Genomic DNA, 19,429 nt, shown 5'->3' on the forward strand with positions numbered 1-19,429 from the left:
CTGCAACCTTTGGTATGGACTACGCGATGTTAAGTGATGCAGTTAGTGAATTAGCCCGCCACTCCAAGAAAATAATCCGTTCCTTAAATACAAATAAGAACACGGATCTCTATCAAAAACGAATCATATTTTGCTATTATTCTTACTACATTTGAAATAAAACCGTAACAAGTCAATAGTTGGAGAGAAACACGGGAGGCCACTTCCATGAACGGATTTTTTATTTAACCTTATAAGTGAGGAAAATACTTAGCATACCATTTCTCTGCATTTTAACAGGATTTTCTCTAAAATGACATCCGTCTTTGATGTGCTGGCATACCTGTTAGCACTTAAAATGGTATTCTAACAGCAGATATTATGTCTCGTCCCTAGAAAAATGTCTCCCTAGTACCCATATCATCATAGCGAAAATACCAGTAATGGTAGATAAAATATTCATTTTAGCAAAGGCCAACTATCAAAGGATATACCTATAGATTTTTAAGGTGGTGATAAATAATTAAAAGCGCAGTTTTGAATCACTGCCTCTTTTCGAGAGTGACTAATCCCGAATCTCTCTCTTTTGCAGGTATACAGATGAATCGCCCGCAACAGGTGGACAAGCGAAACGCTTCAGGATACTGGGAGGAATATGGAAGAGGGTGATGGAAAACAAATGACTCCATCCGTCGCTGGCGGATATTATCTGATTGACCCTTACAAAAACTTCAAAGTATTTATTCACCCAAGGGAGACACGTACGTCACCCATAGAGGACAGTGACGAAAACATAATTTCACATGTGCCAAAAGCAGAACAAAGTACCATTTAAAAACCAATTTTTCATTCAATGTCTATACTAGAGTTAAACAGAAAACAGTTTGGCTGCCTGAGGGAACCATAAGTTACAATCAAACACGGCAGTGTATAGAGACTGCATGTACACTCGAAAAAATAACGGAGTACAGAGTTCTCAGTGACGAAAATTTCGTGTGCACATTAATGTAGACTACTTCGGCCAGAACGGACACAATAACGGTTCAAACATCGGGAATACAGACGCTCTGTGAATTTAGGCAGTTAGTACATTTATTAAGTGCAAGAAGCATACTAGTGTAAAAGGATAAATCCGAAGTTACTTTTGATAAGCAAGAGAACGAATTCAACTAATACATTTACAGGTATTATATAGAAACCAACTCGCATAAACAAAGAACATGGACCGGGAGTAGTACACCATAAACACAAAATCTCGTCTATAGAGCGCAGTTGGTCAATATTCTCTTTAAAACAAACAGTATGACAAGTTCGCGTGTAAGTGAAAACTATCTACTCACATAGGCAACGACTACATACCCCAATCAATTTTCTGGGTTATTAAAAACCCAATTATAGTGACGTTTATGAAAAGAAAATTGGGGCAAGATGAGGCCAAATTCTCTGAACATAGCCTCGTACTTGGTAGTGGCGATAGCCCTACATATGTGCTCCCCCACGCTGGCACAGGGAGAGGATGGGTTTGAGGGGAAGTACCCAGTGAGGAGCCGCCACCACTCGGCTAGCAGAGCCCTCGTGGGCCACAGGGACCACGCCCTCTCCAGGACCTCCCGCCACCATCACCACGGTCACCACCACTCCCACCACGGCCCCCAGAGGCCTCCAGTGGCCCTGCCCCTGTCCTTCCCCAACGCGTCCGAGTCGCCGCCGCCGATAGCGGACCATGTTGAGGCACGCGATGAGCATGAAAAGGAGCTGGACTGCATGATTCTGTTCGAGGTGGAGCCGTATCCAACGCTGCTGTGGCGAGAGACTTTGGAGGGGGTTCAAGGGGAAGATTCGGTGTTCTGCAACCGCAGCTGGGACCGACTCCTCTGTTGGCCCACCACGCCAGCCTCCACCCTCGCTGTACTGCCCTGCTTCGAGGAGCTCAACGGGATCAAGTACGACACCACACGTGAGTTATCTTTGAACTGTTTACAACTTAAATTCCTTTCTAGAGGAGAGTAGGGTGGTTTCTTATTTCGCTTTTATTGCATAAATCGAGGGATTATTACTCCTGTAGTACGCATTTCACGCCTTTAGATTTTTAAATGACGATGTCTATTTTTCGCGGTTAAATGAAAAGTGAAAATTTTCAGGCGCGCTTAACGCGACGGATTAGTATAAATGCTTGGAAAAGCCCGTGTGACGTCATTCTGGTTCTGGCTGCCGCTGTGTGAAGCCGCATTGGTGCGAGGCTATGAGCGCCGCTACGATGCATGCTGATAGCAGGTAGCGCTTGGCTTAAATAAGGATTATTAATACCCTATCAAATGAAGGAAACTTTCCAGCCATAGGCATCTTTGATGAGTGATTATTAAAAGATGTTTCTCTTAGCTCTGTGCCACATGCATGCATTGGCAATCTCAGGCTATGTAAACCTCCTGACTACTTGTATAGCATCTAGGTCCCTGTGATGTCACGTGGAGTGGCATATCACCGGCACCAAAAAGGCCTTTTTCAAATGAGGTTAAAATTGACCATTTACATTCGTCTATAGTGGGATTTCTAAAACCAAATAATTTGTACATTATGAATATACTAATGGAGGGTAACGAATCACCATCAATGTCTTTCGTTTTCTTTGATGAAGGAAACTACCCTATTTGGATGAATTTCTCGAGGATCGGGTTGGTATGATGGCTAGGTCAAGGGCGGATACAGGATTTTATTCTGGGGGATGGGGGCACAAGGGACTGACAGGCAAACGGTCTTCTCATATTTGACATTAAAGGGGTTCGGGTAGGTGTGGTGGCTAGAGTGTTGGCTTGAGTGCAAGCCGCGGTCTCGGGTTCCAATCCCGGCGGTGGAGGAGAACTTTCAGAGACAGCCCGATCCCTGCTTGAATGGTATGAGGAGGGCATTTCAAGCGCAAAACTCCGTCCGTCGAATGGGTCGTTAAGCTGTGGTCCCCTTAGCGCCTTTCCTTAAGAGCAGGCTAATGCCGACGCTGGGTTTCTCTCCACCCTTCCCTCATAGCGCATTTAGCTCTCGGTTGCCTCCTCCAAATAACATAATATGAGATTAAAATCAATATACAACAGTTACTGTACGAAATTATCTCTTTATTTTCATATGACACTATTAGTAAGTTACATATATGTATAATAACGATAGCTTACGAGCCCCTTTCCATTTGAGCGATGCTTTTCCAAGAGCGCTGACTTCCGAATGATCAATGACCGACAAATCTGCTGTTCTCTTGACTTTACTTCTCAACCAAATCTGTCTCCTTTACTTGGGCTAAAGACTTAAATTATCGAGGTACCGTAAAACACAAAAAAGAACGTAATGATAACCGCATTTACAATCTTGTCTATTTTTTTAAACGTCTGGGGGGCACGTGGCCTGGCAGTCAACTGGTAGTGGTAGTGGTAACTGGCAGTCAGTAGGAAGCAAACTTCATCGCTAATCAAAATACATAATTAAATCGTTTAAATAGCAGCGATTCACCTGATATCAACCAGTTAACAAATTTATCGCCTGCTAAAGAGTTAACGTCATCTCTCTCGTTATTTGGAACTATACATTCCCTCATATAATTTCATGGTTAATATGAAAATAATCGAATTTCAACTCCGTACTTGTACTAAATATTGCATGAGTCATTCCATCCGAAAAGCCACACTGGAGTTTAAACGGAACAGTGCACAAAAATGTTAATTCGAACTTATCATTAAATCTCTCAATTTTATAAGCCCGGTGTTTTCAAAGTAAGAATTAACACGATTTTGGTAGAACGTATTTCCGCTGTTGAAGGGAGAAGTCATTTTAAAAATCCTTCGTCCTTGAGCAGAGATAAGGTTAACGCGGAATGGGTTGGAGCAGAGAAACGCCATTCACACGCAAGCCGTGAGGAAAGAGAAAGCGGCACGGAGACTTGGCCGAAGTATTTTTAATCACACCCTGAACGTAAATTTAATGGGTTTACCCACATTGACTGGCGCTCTTCTTTTCCAACCCAACATTTCCCGATCCATTAACCTTCCGTCGGGCGCAATGGATCTGACAGGCACAGCGCGAGTGTTTTTTTTTATCTTTCTCCGTGCCTCTAGGCGGCATAGACCCTTGGCGCTTATGGTAGCTATTTCTTTTGATACACTCTATGCAGCCTTTTGCTGTTCGCATTTAGGCTGACAGATCAGTGGCGGATAATTTAGCATAGTTATGCAAAATAATGACACAATAAAGCAAGATAAAAGCATTATAGGGTAAATAAGTTAGCAGAATTAAAATTGATCTTGAAAAATTCACATGCTAAATTGTATTACATATAATAATGCTTAATAGCCTAAAGAGCACGTTAAATCGCACCTTGCTGGATCCGTCCGAAGCCGTATGGCGATGTGTGAAGGGGTATATACATAGAAAATAAGATATCATTTAAGTGTTCTTTTGCACTAATAATGGTGCTTTAAATTCCAAAGGTGTACCACGGAGCGATAATAATGTTTTTTCACATCTGTGTCTATCAGGCAAATTGCGCCTGACGAAAGGTTAAGCGACTGTTATCGCGCCATCACACCAGCAGACAAACACCAACCCTTGCGCAAACTCAAGGTTGGAGAGATATAGAGAGAAACAAACCTACCACCCAAAAATATTACAAAAGAGGATCCTCAAGTCGGCCTCTACATGTGTTGACACCCACCGCGCATTTAAATGGGTTTACAGAGGTCGCCATTCGCGTCGCTGACGGACAAAGAGTTTCACGGGTAAATGAGGTATAATAAGCTGTATCAATCTAAATTCATTCGCATGCTGATGTGATCTATCAAACTCATTACTTTACAATGCTATTCCTCGCAATATCAAACACCAAACTGCAAAATATTCGAAAAAAGTTGATCGCACTGCACTCATTACCATCACGTTTTTGAAAATTGATTGAAATGGGACCGAAGAGGCAACTGAAATCACCCTTTTATGGGGTGGAATTGGGCCTCTTATATGCAGTCCCCTTTATCACAACCTAAACGATAATTCAACGGGTTTACCCACTTTGGCCAGCGTTTTTCTTTTCCCACCCAACATTTCCCTATCCATTAAGCGACTGTTATCGGGCCATCACACCCTCAGACAAACACCAACCCTTGCGCAAACCCAAGGTCGGTGAGATAGGGAGGGAAGCAAACCCAAGCCAAGCTACCACCTTTACCGAAATATTAAAAAAAACATCCTTTCCTTCCTAGCGAGCGAACGGCCATATTACTTCCCTCAGCGGAATACCTCCTTGCGTGCATAGCGCCCTCGGAGAGTTTCGGGGCGAATCTCTTTGATGTTCACCCACCCTCTTCCTCCTCTCTCCACCCTTCCCCAATTCCTTCCCCCTACTCCACGACCGCTCTCAATAACCTCCCAAAACTTTCTCCCTTCTTAAAAAATACACACCGCATGACGCAGTGCGACGACGTGTGCAGATGCGAAGATCGAGGTTCGTGTCTCTTTTTATATAATTTTTATTTATTTATTAATCCGCACCGACCACCGAGTTTTTCTTCCCTTCCTGCATTCCGCTCCGTTGTTTTTCTCCGTCCTTAAATACCGGTCAATTTAAAGCAAGCAAGCTACCTACGCGTTAGATCAGATGAGGTTCGTACCTTTTTGGATATAATTTTATTTATTTATTAATCCGCACCGACCACCGAGTTTTTCTTTCCTTCCTGCATTTCGCACCATTGTTTTCCTTATCCCTTAAATATCGGTCAACTTAAAGCAAGCAGGCTACCCACGCGTTAGATCAGATGAGGGTCATGGATATTATGAATACGGAATTTGCCGAGCTTAAGAAGGAAATTTAATAGAATAAGAGGAACAGGCGAGTATAATTAGCAAAATGGATACGCCGTATTCCACATTAAATCATCCACTTTTTTGTTCATCATTAGTAAAAAGAACGACAGTGAATTACGGGCGGACAATTATTTTCGAACGTTGTTGGTGACATAAGAGTTTACAAATTCAAGATATTATTCTTGGGAACAGTATGACCAACGCATTGAAAATTGTTTAATATTTTCGAGTGTTATGAAATTTATTTTCAATGGATTCACAAAATTAAGTTGTTTGCAAATTGCATTACAGTACAGAGTAGCCATAAAAACTGAAAATACGCAATAAGAATTCAGAATAAAGGCGAGGAATAGAATGAAATTTTCTAAAAGGCGCACTGGTTGGCTGGAATACTTTATTTTTCATTGTCTGGGATAAACAAGTCACACCCACCTCTTATGCTAAGGGATCGAGCTTCACTCATAATCAAATTGGAGTCGGCATGCAAAGAAATACCAGCCTTTTAACTAGACATTGTAACAAATAAATAATAATATTAGTATTATTAAGAATAAATACACGTGTTATATTATCCGGGGTTCGCATACGGCCCGCGAAATGCTGAAACCTGATTTAGCTCATGCTGTGCATGACATATCCCCAGAATCTATCGTATATTTTTAGTTACTCAGAATTTGCTAAAACTTTTACAGCCCCGAATTTTTTCCCCTACCATCACACTAGTTTAAAAACGCATGCCATTTTGCGGAAATTGTCAGGGAATCGGAACATGATCAACTTAATCAAACATAAACATTTCATCACAGTATAATATTTGAGGAAATTGTTCACATTTTAGATTAAATTCTCTGTAACGTGATGATTTCGAGATGATAACGTAAATTACAAGTAAGTAATGGCCCATTATAAAAAGGCAAACATGTGCCGGTCGAGGAGCATGTGTGCTTTCAATACGTTCATTTACGCGCACAATAGTTGAGAAAACATTCTAGTAAAAAATAACGCGGTGCATCTGGAATTTTTTGTTATTTTCCCCTCCGATTTATATAAGGTGTATAAGGACAGTGGGTTCGGGGTTCCCAGGGCGGGCCCCGCGAGGATACAACTCGAGGACCGGGAACCAAGTCTGAGACTTATACGCCCGTGCCTCTCGAGAGGGGAAGGACAGACAGGAAAAAAGGATTGGAGGCATCGCCGCGATGAGAGCCCGACGACACCTCCAGGGAAAGGACGGGGAAGGAAGGAAGGGACGAGGAATCCTGCACCGTCACAAAGGCGGGCAGGTCCTACTACTAACGAAACCAAGCTTACGCAATTAATATGCTACCAATTTTAGTAGATTTTCCTATGAGGAAGTAAAATTTTTGGATCAAATCGGTAGATGGTGTATAAGGACATATTCATCATCACGTACAACATTCCAACGGTTGTCTTCGGGGATCTGGGCTAAGGACGGGATGTTGCTCGCGTTTCCTGACGCACGCGATTCCCTCAAACCCTTTACGAGGAGAGTCTAGAGGCTTGTGAGCTGCTCAGGGTACAGCGGAATGAAAGGGGGAGAGAGAAACCCTTAGCGGAAGGGAGAAGGTGTGGAGATAAGGCTGGCGGAAGGGGTGGTTTGACACTGTATCGTGAAAGGAAAAGCCAGCTGGGAAAGGATGGATGGCGTGGCGTTGATTCAGGACACGTCCGCGCCGACACGTCATTAAGGTAGCCTTGTAGTCTTCGACCACAGCAGAGCCACCACGTGTTGCCTCTTCATCCTCTCTCGCTCTCTGCCTTCATATCACCCTCGTATTCCGCTTTGTTACCCACGCCCACGGCGAACCGAGATCCAGACGCCTTGCTGGCAGGTGATTTCTTCGTGAGATGTTTCGGTGAAGAGGCTTTACGCGATGGAAAAAATCACCCAAAAAAAAGGACAAATATTCTGGACTACATTCCTTCTTAGAAGACCGGATTCCAAAGCGACACAACTACATTTAGCACTTATCACTTGTGTAGCGTATGAAACCAAGTATTGGTGCAGTTTTGTCAAGTTAACCATATTATTTTACCTAACACCATGTTCAGCTGCGTGCTCTTCACGGATATGACTCAAAAGGGATGGATCAAATGTGATCAATTTTCTACTGGCTGTAAAGACCATTGAGGTGGTAGGAAACGGTAAGGGAAAATTGACAGCTATGGTAAAAAAGTTTTAAAAATCCTTATTAGCAATTAGCAAACTGAAACGTAATTTTTTTCTTAAAGCTATCTGAGAGGTGTGTGATGGGACTGTAATTTTTCTTTCGTATTTTCAGCATTTTTAATGATCTGCGCGGGGAAATGTGAGGGAAATCTTCGCAAACCCCAGTAGGTGCTCGCTTCATACAAGCAAACAAGCGTGGTAATCAGTTTGTTAGGTGAAGCCTCTACGTGAGTGAGTGATCGAGTGCGTATTTTTCTTTTCCCTTGGTTTTCATTCAAAGTTTACGGAATTATGCACAATGACGTCCTTATTTGGCTTTCCTTCTACCAAACCTTTCCCTATACCAAATCCTTTAACTTGCCCACCCACTAAAGCACGGCCTTACGGAATTCATTAAATTTAACTGTCAGAGTATGTTTGTTAAATTATATGATATGCTTCCTAAAGAATAAGAATTATATTTTATAAAACCTACTGGGTCTCGATGCAGGATGTGTCACTTTCAAGGTGAAGTCAAGACCGTTGATAGCCTTAAATAGTCCACGGTGATATGTTTGTGACACGGAGGTGATAGAAAGGGGGAGACAACAGGAGGGAACAGGGAAAAGGAGGGGGAAAATGGAGTGAACAGAGGTTGGGAATAGAAAGGAAAAGGAGTGAAATAATCCACTTTCTCTGCTCATCTTCAAAGACCGAAGACAAGACGCTCTACCACATTAGCAGTGGCGGATCCAGGATAAGAACAAGGGGGGGGGGGGCTAAGTGGGGTCCTATCCTACATCAGTATCCTACAGCAGTAGTGGGGGTCCGAACAACATTACCATTCTATCTAGTGTAAATTGACTACCCAAGCGGGGAGCTTTATTACCCCCTTGCCCCCTTAGATCTGCCATTGCTCATGCATATACATTATTCATTATGCGGTACCCTTACAGAGAAAAAATGAAGGAGCTAGTAATAGCAGTTCCAAAATTAGCAAGCATAAAAATAGTTAATAACACATTCCAACCAACTGAACTACGGCGTTAATCAGTAATAAGTTTTATCAGTTGAAATACACGATTCAACTTTTGGCCTTCCTTTTCTTGTTACCTTTAGGGGCATCGCTTTCGCATAAGGCCTGATTTATACAAGTCTATAGGGCCAAAGATAATATAAATATGAAATAGGAAACACACGAATAAGTTAAATTAAAATGAATAAATACAAAAGTTTCTTTATGTTACATAAAATTTTGTTTTAAAATCTAGTCAGCATGGTTATGATAAAGGTAAATGTATTATAAGTCACCTTCCGCTAAAATGTCGATTTTTGCATTAACATTAACTTCCTTTTTACTAAGAAACTTGCCAACTGCATTGAGTTAATTTAGCAATGCATTCCACCTTTGACATAGGCTCAAGGTACACCATGACTCCAGGAATTAAGTTACATTGTTGCATGACATTATTTATTGACCACAATTTATATCTTAACTAAAAATCCAATCTTAACACGTGTTCTTATAACCTAAAAGAGTGGTATTAAGATATTATTTAAATTCCATTTTTTACTATGAGCCATTGTAATAGAAGGCACAGACTGTATAGAATAAATACTTGCTTTTTGAGGATAAACATTTTATTTTAATTTAACAAATTAACATGTGTGGCTTGCGAGACAAACGCCAACTTACAGTCACCTCTAGTGGCAAGGCCGTGTACTACCGCTCAGATTATTTCCTTTTACCTACATCATATTGCTGAAAACAGCATAGGTACAAGGTATGCATAGGTTCACGGTACACCACTCTCCCTTACCAATGCATCTTAGTTTAGCAATCGACACTCCTTTTATCTTAAGGTTACTGCTACAAAACTTGGCAATAATTCAACAATCCTATCCAACCGCAAAATATTGTAACCCGAGAATCAAATTCAATCTAGGACATATTCACCCTCGATTAAACGGCACAAGATGAGGCTTGGGAAGATAGAGCCATAGATAAATAGTAGTGCAGTATTCGATAGAAGCAGAGTTAGTGGTCAGGGTGGAAAGGATGGTATAGTGTTAAAAAATGATTTAGCAAAGTGATGGAGTTATATCGGGTAGTTAAGTAAAAATAACCATGCTAATGAATGACTTGGTACTCTTCCAAACTTATTAGCCTAACGATCTCTATCAGCGTAGAGCCGTTGAAATCGAAAAATAAATACTTCATAAGTGCACCTAGTATTTAATTCACATGTTTACAAAATTGGTATATGAAGATACGAGCTTGTTCGGGTAATAGGAAATTTTATCTTGATCTCATCCAATGTAAACCGAACCGAACCGATCATCTCTGATGGAAACCTCAACATCCAAAAATCGTGATCACTTCCACACGCAAAACATGAGTTTTCCCGTGCCCGTGGCGGGAAGCACTTGTGGAGGGATTGTCGCATGCCTGAGCCCCGGGCACAAACTTGTCACGGTCGTTAGCCGCGGGGCTGCGATGGGCGCCCGGCGATTAACACGAAGACTAGCACGCTGTGTACGGGGAAAGCCTCCGGGCTCAGCCGCTATGAAACGAGATACCTGCCAGGGTCGGTGTACGGTCATGCCTCAAAGCTTCACCTAATACTATCGTCGCTAACCATGTACATACACAAGCAAGTGAGATATCTCCTACCCGAATGGGAAAGATTACATCGTTTGCTGGGGGTAAATTTTAAAAAATACCTAAAATACCGTTAATGGTGACCTGTACAGCTATGGGTATGAATATTTGCATATATTTGGGAATCTAATCGCCCGATATGTCCCTTAACACCTGGAAGTTGCGTTATATCCTACGACTTTCGCGATAGTGAAGCATTATATCAGCGGATTGAGGAGAAAAACCTAAAGCTACCAATATGAGAACTTAGAACAGTTATTGAATAACTTCCTTCTTCATTAAAAATGTCACAGTATCTATAAACTTAATAAAAAATTTGTCGTCCCACGAATAATACGTGAATTAATTCTCCAAGCAATAAAAACCATCAATACCGCTATTGCTACTAAATTAGCTACTAATGGGTGAACAGCCGTCAAAATATCACCAGACCTAATTTTGAATCAATCTGTACTTACCTATAAATCTATGTATAGTAATAAATTTATTACTGAAAATTACTTAAATGCACAACTTTTGTAACAAAAACGAAGGATCATTAGGGAGCTTCAGCGGTAAAAACATCACTGTAAAGGTAAAAACATCATCCTTAAATTTAATGCAATTCTTGTCGCACCAAAATTTTATGTTAAATGCATTATGAAAATATATCATTAAATATGACAGGTATCAAAAACGTATCATGCGAAGAGATTTGGATATAGAAGAGATAAATAAGAGCGTCCAAGATATTTTTGGTAGGTAACGAGTTCGTTTCAGAAACTGAAAAATAGACAAAAGTGAAATTTATAGGCACAAAATATCCATGCTTACCGGACACACACTATACAAGAGGTTAGAGCGGTTCTCTAATGAACCACTTTACGGAGTCCACCCCGTTTGGGCAAAAATCGATATGCAAACGACCGCCAACAGTCCGCACAGAGGACATACACCCACATACAAGCTTTCTGCTGACCTCTTCGTCGCTATGCATGGTTAAATGGCTTTCAATTACCCTTTCAAGGTAGGTATCAAACAAAATTGGCGTCGGAATAGGACAATCTAAAAATTGCCGATCGAAAAATGAACTCTATCCTGGGAGAAGGTGCGCATAAATAATATAAATATCAAAAAAGAGTAAACATAACTTTCTCCTTCACTATTTCATAGTAGGAATTTGGAAACAATAACATAAGATGATTAATTTAATGGTTCGGAAATTTTTTATGATATTAAATGTTGTTCGATAAAAGGCGACATGGTGACAAATGACAATACACAATTTCATTACTTAATGTATGGCATAGGTTCACGACTAGTTTCGCCGCACTTAAGCATTATCGGTTGGTCAATGAAGTGATGAAAATATAATATTAGTGCAACAGTCGTATTTATGCCAGCGAAACCAATGGAAAATAATCTTCAGATTTGGATTGCATGTATAAATTGTAACCAGTTAGCATTACTTTGCCTATATGCGTTTGCAAAAATGAGATATTTTTGTTGTTGCCCAAAAATTAGGGGATATTGAAATTTCCCCTAAATAAAAAAGCGATTGATCATGACAGTGATTCGATTATTTGAAATTTATTTCTTAATCCGGTTTTGTTCCGGAAAGCATGTCGTAATTCATTTTCGTGAATAACTGTTTCAGTTGTTTGGATGCTAAAAGATTTGGAGTTTTTCTCAAAATGACAAGAAAAACGAATAAATGTGCAAAATTAATATTTTTAGCATAACATAGTACTAAAGACTGTAATTCCCTACTCTCCTTTCAATCAGGGCCATTGAAAACAATTTAAAATTGAAAATGGTGAAATTCGATTCCAAAAATTTGGACGAAAGACCTTTGAAAGTTTTTTGATACCATTTCAGCCATTATGAGAGAAGTAGCTTTCACGGTAGTTTCATAAATCATTAACGAAGACGTTTTCTACTTAACTAAGCGTTGGTAATTAGGAAATATGTATTGTCGTTCCTTCCACTGAGCGAATTTTTCATGTGCTCTCAATCATTTTATTAAATAAATACAAGGCCTCATTCAAAGCTCGAAACATTGACTTTATTTGAGTAACCATGGTATTATCTCCATACTGAGTCATGAAAAGTTCCTCAGTAATAAACAGGTACACGAATCATTATCCTGGTTTTTACGCAAGCAAGAAATTCTAAGATAGTTAAACTGGAATGTTTTTCCCTTAGCTCAAATTTTACAAGGTCTTGTCGACTTTAATCCCTTTAAATTCAAAAATAGTGCATTTTTACTTCTAAAATTTAATTCAAGATATTTTTTTAATCATTAGGAAACTCCATGTTTCTCCAACCTCAGTATTCTGAAAACGCTTCTCGTGCTGGATATGAGTTCAGTACAATACTCGGGAATATATGAATTGCTGTTCTAGCCATTGAAATACTCTCATCATTCGATCCGATCATGCGGATAATGAATTCATTACGTTCGAATAATCGTTCGGCGGCAAAGAGAAAATATTTCGCCACCTTCATTTGAATTTGCACGGCCGTCCAGGTGGCTATTTTCTCTCTTGAGCATAAGGAGGTTGTTAGCCTCGCAAATACCTTTCCGGTCGATATAACCCCACAAAAGAGGACCGGAAATATTCAGATGCTTCGTATGACCAACGATAGTCAACTTACACGTGTCGATGGTAACCAAGATGGTTCGTATATGCATATCTAATCATTGGCAACAAATAAACCTTTAAAAGAGTACATGCTCGTGAAAAACGTTATTTTAATAATAATATAACTTAATTCCACTCAAAGAAAATTATAGAATGCCTATTAAAAAACAGTGAAATACCCCCTTCAGTCCTGAATTTCATGTTTCCTGGTTAATTAGATGTTAACAAACAACAACACCGTTTTCTGTAAATCATTCTTTTTAAGTTTGGTTAAAATATTTAGCTTTGTTAGTTTGATTTAAAGTTTGCTTAAGTTTGTGCATCGTGCTTAAAAAGTTCGTTTTAATAAAAATATAACTTTTTTCCACTAATACACAATTGTAGGATAACCTTTTCAAAAGCAGTGGTATATCCTCCTTGGTCCCGGGTTCGGGTATTGAAAAGCGTGGTGCTTACTATGCCTCGGGCAAGTAAGCTTTGATATCTCCACTTAATTTTACCAATGAAGGCTTTCACACCACATTTAACTTGTTGACGCTGCGTAGATACAAATTACTTCAGATGTATTACGGGTAAACTGAAACCAAAGCAATCACTCCTGGGTGGTTTGGGCTTGATATATACAATCTGAATAGCATTATCGCGCAAATAACTCTGCTGGTTTTTGGCAACAGGAGCACGTTGGCGAAATCGCTCCGAAGAAAATAAAAATAGTGACCGCTTTACGATTTCGACTATATTTTTGGGACGTTATGCTCCCGAGTCGCCGAGACTAATGTATCCGCCGCCTGAATCTCACCAGCACGGGCCCGGTTCCTCGATGAATGATTCAAAACCCATTTTGGGCGGTTGCATTAATGTCATTTTTCGAAAGGGTCACCACTCAAACCAACACGGGCGAAGGTCAAGGAAGAAAATAGGTGTAAATCCAAACACTGGTCACGCCTCTGTAAAAAAAGCCGTCTTAATTCACCCACTATCAAGCCGTGAACGATAAAAGATTCTCCACATTAGAATACTAGTCATAGCCTGTTAAAATGATCCTCTTCATGTGTAAGTAAATTAGGCTGTCGAAACAGGATTCTAGTGGTTGAAGGTCCCGAAATATCGCTTCCTTCAATGTCACTGCAACCCAACGAAAGCTTAATAAAACCGTAATGGTAGATGAAATAATGATAAAATATTCAAAATGCTATTCTCCACCTCTATCTAAGTATCCACGCTGTTTGTACCCAGGGGTGGATTTAGCGTCATGACCTGGGTCCGCGTAGTATGGATTACTCTACGCAAGAAAGGGCGTTCTCTCATGAAAAACGTTTTAGAATACCATTTTTAACGTATTTTTGGAGCCTAAAATTTCTTTTTAATTCTTAACAACGGATATGAAATTGAACAAATTTAGATATTTAAGAATACAAAACTATTGACAGTAAAATGATTTTGACAAAATTTGGGGGGGGTGGGTCATGACCCCTGTTACCCCGCTCCTGACTGTACCACTGGCTCAGAAATTTACTTCAAATAAGTAATTTGGGAATGAAATCAACTGATTTTGGCGTGATTGGGTGGAACAATGAGATATTCATGGTGAAGCAAAAACCCAGCATTGTTCCACAAACTTTAAATTGCTGTCGACTAGATTCGACGGCTATAGCGTCATTATCAAGACAAACAGAATAATTTTTATATTTATGTCGAAAATAGTGGACAGCAAATATAAGTTTGTGGAACAGTACTGGGTTTTTGCTTCACCATGAAAGTAATTTGCGAATACTAGGTACTATATATTTTTCAATATTATTTCTGTATAAGTATGAATAATACACCTATGATAGATAAATGTCAAAGGAGCAAAGAAATATTCAATTTTATGCATTTTTCTTCCCGTCGCCGCAAGTGCACTGAGGTAGCTCTAAAGACATCTGGAAGCTCATGAAGATGTATGATACGGATGAGCAAAGTTTGACCTATTAACGCATTTATCTTGCAGAAATAGCCCCATCAAATCACCAATCGACTCCCTACCTACAAACATATCAATATTAACGTATTCGGAGAGAGTAAAAAATAACCCTTGCATTTCGCAGTATTGTAGGACATCTTCCCGATACGAGAGCCACCGGCATTTCCCCTCGATTGTCGGGATCAGTGAATTGACTTTCCATTGTGAATCACATTCGAATTCGCCGGGTACCTATTTTTATTTGGCCCCGACGAATGGTTTCCGTCATCCGTAGATGCATGCAATCACCATATCGCTCTGAAAACGAGGTTTTAATGCGATGCAGAAGCGAAGAGGAAGTGGGGATCTACTCCTGGCGGTCGAGACATCGTCACGTGTCTCGTAAACAAAATTATGCCCTCCTGTTATTCGGAACCCGCGATGTGTTCGAATACGGAACATTCATGCATTGTGTATCAGAGAGTAACACGGAAAAAGAAGCTCAGATGCCCGCATGGTCTGCTTAACAATTATAACCACCGCAACTATGGCATTTTCAAAAGTCTGCCGCGAGAACGGTGATAAAATAATTGACCATGATGAAAAGCTCTCGCGGATCGGAAATAGAAATAAGAGCCTGATTCTTACTAGCCTACCACGCTCTTCAGTTTCATTCCTACTGTTATATGAGGAACGTTAGCAGTACCATGCATTGGTAGTTAAACGGTCCAGGATTTTTTGCATGCATAAAATGTAAAACAGAACACGTAGCTTGCTAAAAGTTCTTGCACCAATTAATATTAAATTTAATATGTGAATTTACACTTCTATTCCTTTGAATTTGACAATAAAATACAACTGAGACAAATTTGGACCTCTAATTCTATAGTTAACAAAATTAAAAATAAATTCCGGATAATTTTGACCACAACTGAGTAAACGGATTTCAGGACTGAAGTATCTCCTTCCTTCAATACCGCGTTAGAAAATTAAGCGGGTAGATTAATACCAAAACTATGCTTTCCAGTTATTCTGAACTAGGTAAAACCAATTATTTTTCACTATCATGAATAGTTAATGAGAGTGTAAATACCAGGGCTATATTGTTTTCAACACTAGCCACAGTACATCTACTGCAGCAACATCTGAGTATAACTAAGAAAATCGGTTTTCTCTATGTTGACTCCAATACAAAGAACTACCATGGTGTTAGTTTAGTTAAGATTACCATATTTAAAATGTACGCCTCATACCCGTCTAGTAGCAATAGGGATATTTAATCGTATAACCAGGTTATGCAGTTTAGGAAGGAAACAAACCTTGCGTCCAAAAATATTTTGTCCTCGAAATTATTGCGCTGGTATTGCAGGAGCGATATACTCTACCCTTTGCTTCATCACCGGTCAACAATCCTAAGATAGGTTTGACGAAGCTCTCCAATCAATTCTCATTACTTGTTCCATATACTATATTCGAGGTCTTCTTTTTCCCTTCTTGCCTTCTACTTGTCCTTCAACGATTGTTTTCATCAGGCCAACATGCCCAAAAATAGTATGGCTTTTGAGGTTGCTCCATCGTCTTATCAAGGTTTTCCTGAGACTTCTCTCCTACTTTTCTTCGGACAGTTTGTTTAATTAATATTATCATCATTCAAATTCCCACTTCACACCCACCTATTTGAAATTGGGAATGCTTTAGTAATAAAATCAGGATTTGTAGTTTTGTTTCCTTCGACCTCGAACTTATTCCGCTGGTATTGTATAATAAAGAATCGGGGTTCTCGTTCACATCATAAAGATAAACTTACAACCATCATTTCATATTAAGTTTAGGTACAGCGAATTTAACTTTATCAAAAAATATAATATTGTGTCATGTTAATGACTTTTCGGAGGAAATAAAGCAATAAGAGAAAGATCGGTAGAAATGCCCGACTGCCGTATTTGCTGCAGGCAAACACGCAAGTTGTTAGGGTACTTGGAAGAAAATGAGTAAACAATCGCACGATACATTCTTCCGAAAGAAAAATACAGCCTTTTTAATACGTTTAACAGGGTTTTTAATAGATTTTAGCTCGTTTCCTGAAACAAAGCTCATCTTATTTAAGTGCACCGGAACTAACCACGGTGATAACTTGAAGGAGTCATTCGCAATGCACAAATGTGCGAAAATTCCTCAGAGATAAAAGTTATTCGATTTGACCGGGATTCGAACCCAGAGTAGTCCACAAATTTCCACAGAATTTCCATGGTAGCTTAACTGACTAAAGTCTTCCACCGGAAATCGAAAGATCCGGGTTCGCATCCAGGTAAAGGCGAAGGATTTTTTTCTCACTGGAATTGTCGAAAAAAGCTAAACTAGTTTAGAACTCGCACTGGAATACCTTTATAGATAGGTTTTAATCTTGCTTATTCCCGGAAAATCATCCAGAATCCTTTTTTTATGGACATGGGAATAGGTAATGGGAGGTTAGGAGGATAATTTAACGGGACTAAATGGATCAGAATGAGGTGAGCTGCTCTCAAACGATCGCTTGCCCCCAAGGTTCGCTCGATTCGAACGAGCATCACCGCCATCTGCGCGGGAGAGTGGACACTATGAGCACGCCCTGTGACCCGGCGGCTGTCCGTGCGTGCACTCCATCGGTCGAGCATTTACCCACCCGAATGGAGCCGACCACTTTTGCCACCCGACGCCCGCGGGCAAATAGGCAAGGGCCTCGCCGGGATGACGACGGGAAAGAGGCGTGGGCTCAAAAGAGGGGAGGAAGGAAATTGAAGGACCCCCCCTAGGTCACTAATTGGAACCCTTAAACGAAGATAGGTGGAAAACAAAAGGGCGACTGAGTTAACACCCTATCCACCCCTGACAGCCTTTGATGTCCCGATTACTACTTGTCTCACTTCCTGCCGAAAAATGATTCTTCAAAGAGCAAAATGTCAATTTGATGAAAAACCTGCACTTAATACGTGGTACCGGAAAGGGTTGATAAAGCAGCGCGATTTAATTTCAAGCTTATTGCCTTTGATAGAAAAAAAACTCTCAGGAGCTTTCAATGGAAATTCTTTACGGCCCCACAGTTGATATTTACAAAACTGATATTCGATCAAGCAGTGTGTTGTTTTGTAGGTCATGGAGTATCCTTAATTAAAATTAAGGTGATAAAAGGATGGTAGGATTGTTACAGACGCCTTGTTGATTGCAGCAAGTCTGTGGGATACAGTTGCAGAAGGATGTGGATATTTACGTAGAGTTAATAGTCATTCAAATAGGTACTCGAGGAAAAACTGGAGTCCTTTTGAACTACGTCGACTGCTTTTAAAACTCATACTACGTAATTTAACGAGTAGAATCATTGAAGTAGTTAATTGATAGGTTAAGCCTCAAGAAACAAATTAATAAAATAAAATATACTCAACACCGTATGTACTCAATTATAGGATGAGATATTTTACATGGCATTTTATAACACAAATAGGGTGCAATATATGCTTATTTTTAGGCTCCATCAAGCTAATTTTTATCAATATTTTTTTTAAGATGACAAACTGGGTGAGCCATTAGCTTCACGTTTATTCTTTAACATCTTAAATTATGTGTAAATGCCATACCAGGTTGGGGAAAATTTTTAACACAGAAGATCGAAGAAGTGCAACATATCAGTTACACATCATTATTTTGTTCCTCCTTTGACCTATGAATTGGCTATATCAATTACCTTCGAAGATAAACTCGACGTTAACGGGATAAAGAGAACGGATAGCTAATGTGTAAGTAAAATAATAAACGACACATAGGAAATCAAATTCTATGTATCGAATATCGTCCCTCCATACGCTCTTCTGAGCATAATACTTTTAATGGCTAACAATAAGTCATTCCGTCAATAGAAAAGACCCACGAGCCAATCCTCTAAGTGAGTTCAAGGATAAGTACACCCTAATATCATCAACAGCACCCTTGGCACATTAGCCCCATACTAATGCATAGTCGGAGCAGTCCGGTTTTCCCAGATGTAAATTAATTGATTTTGAATCTGTATGACTTATTTGAATGAAAATGAAGATATTTATAATTGAGCACATCAATGTTACTTCCAAATCCAACGAATGAATTAATGCATAATAATGACCAATTAGCTGTGTAAAATATTTTTAGTAAGGAAACTTAATTTTTTAAATAAATATTCGTACAACTTGAATATTCGTTTAATATGA

General features: G+C 39.7%; 1 protein-coding gene across 2 annotated transcripts in view; it reads left to right on the top strand.

Annotated features, from left to right (window-relative positions):
- LOC124158979 (diuretic hormone receptor-like) overlaps positions 1-19,429 on the top strand; it is a 532,792-nt gene that overhangs the window by 197,619 nt on the left and 315,744 nt on the right. For both annotated transcript variants that reach the window (XM_046534429.1, XM_046534430.1), the window contains exon 3: positions 572-1,936. In XM_046534429.1, coding sequence (XP_046390385.1) covers positions 1,408-1,936 — 529 coding nt within the window. In that variant the 5' untranslated portion in view covers positions 572-1,407. The remainder of the gene's footprint in view (positions 1-571; positions 1,937-19,429) is intronic.

Source organism: Ischnura elegans, chromosome 5 (assembly GCF_921293095.1).
Source record: "Ischnura elegans chromosome 5, ioIscEleg1.1, whole genome shotgun sequence".
Lineage (NCBI taxonomy): Eukaryota > Metazoa > Arthropoda > Insecta > Odonata > Coenagrionidae > Ischnura > Ischnura elegans.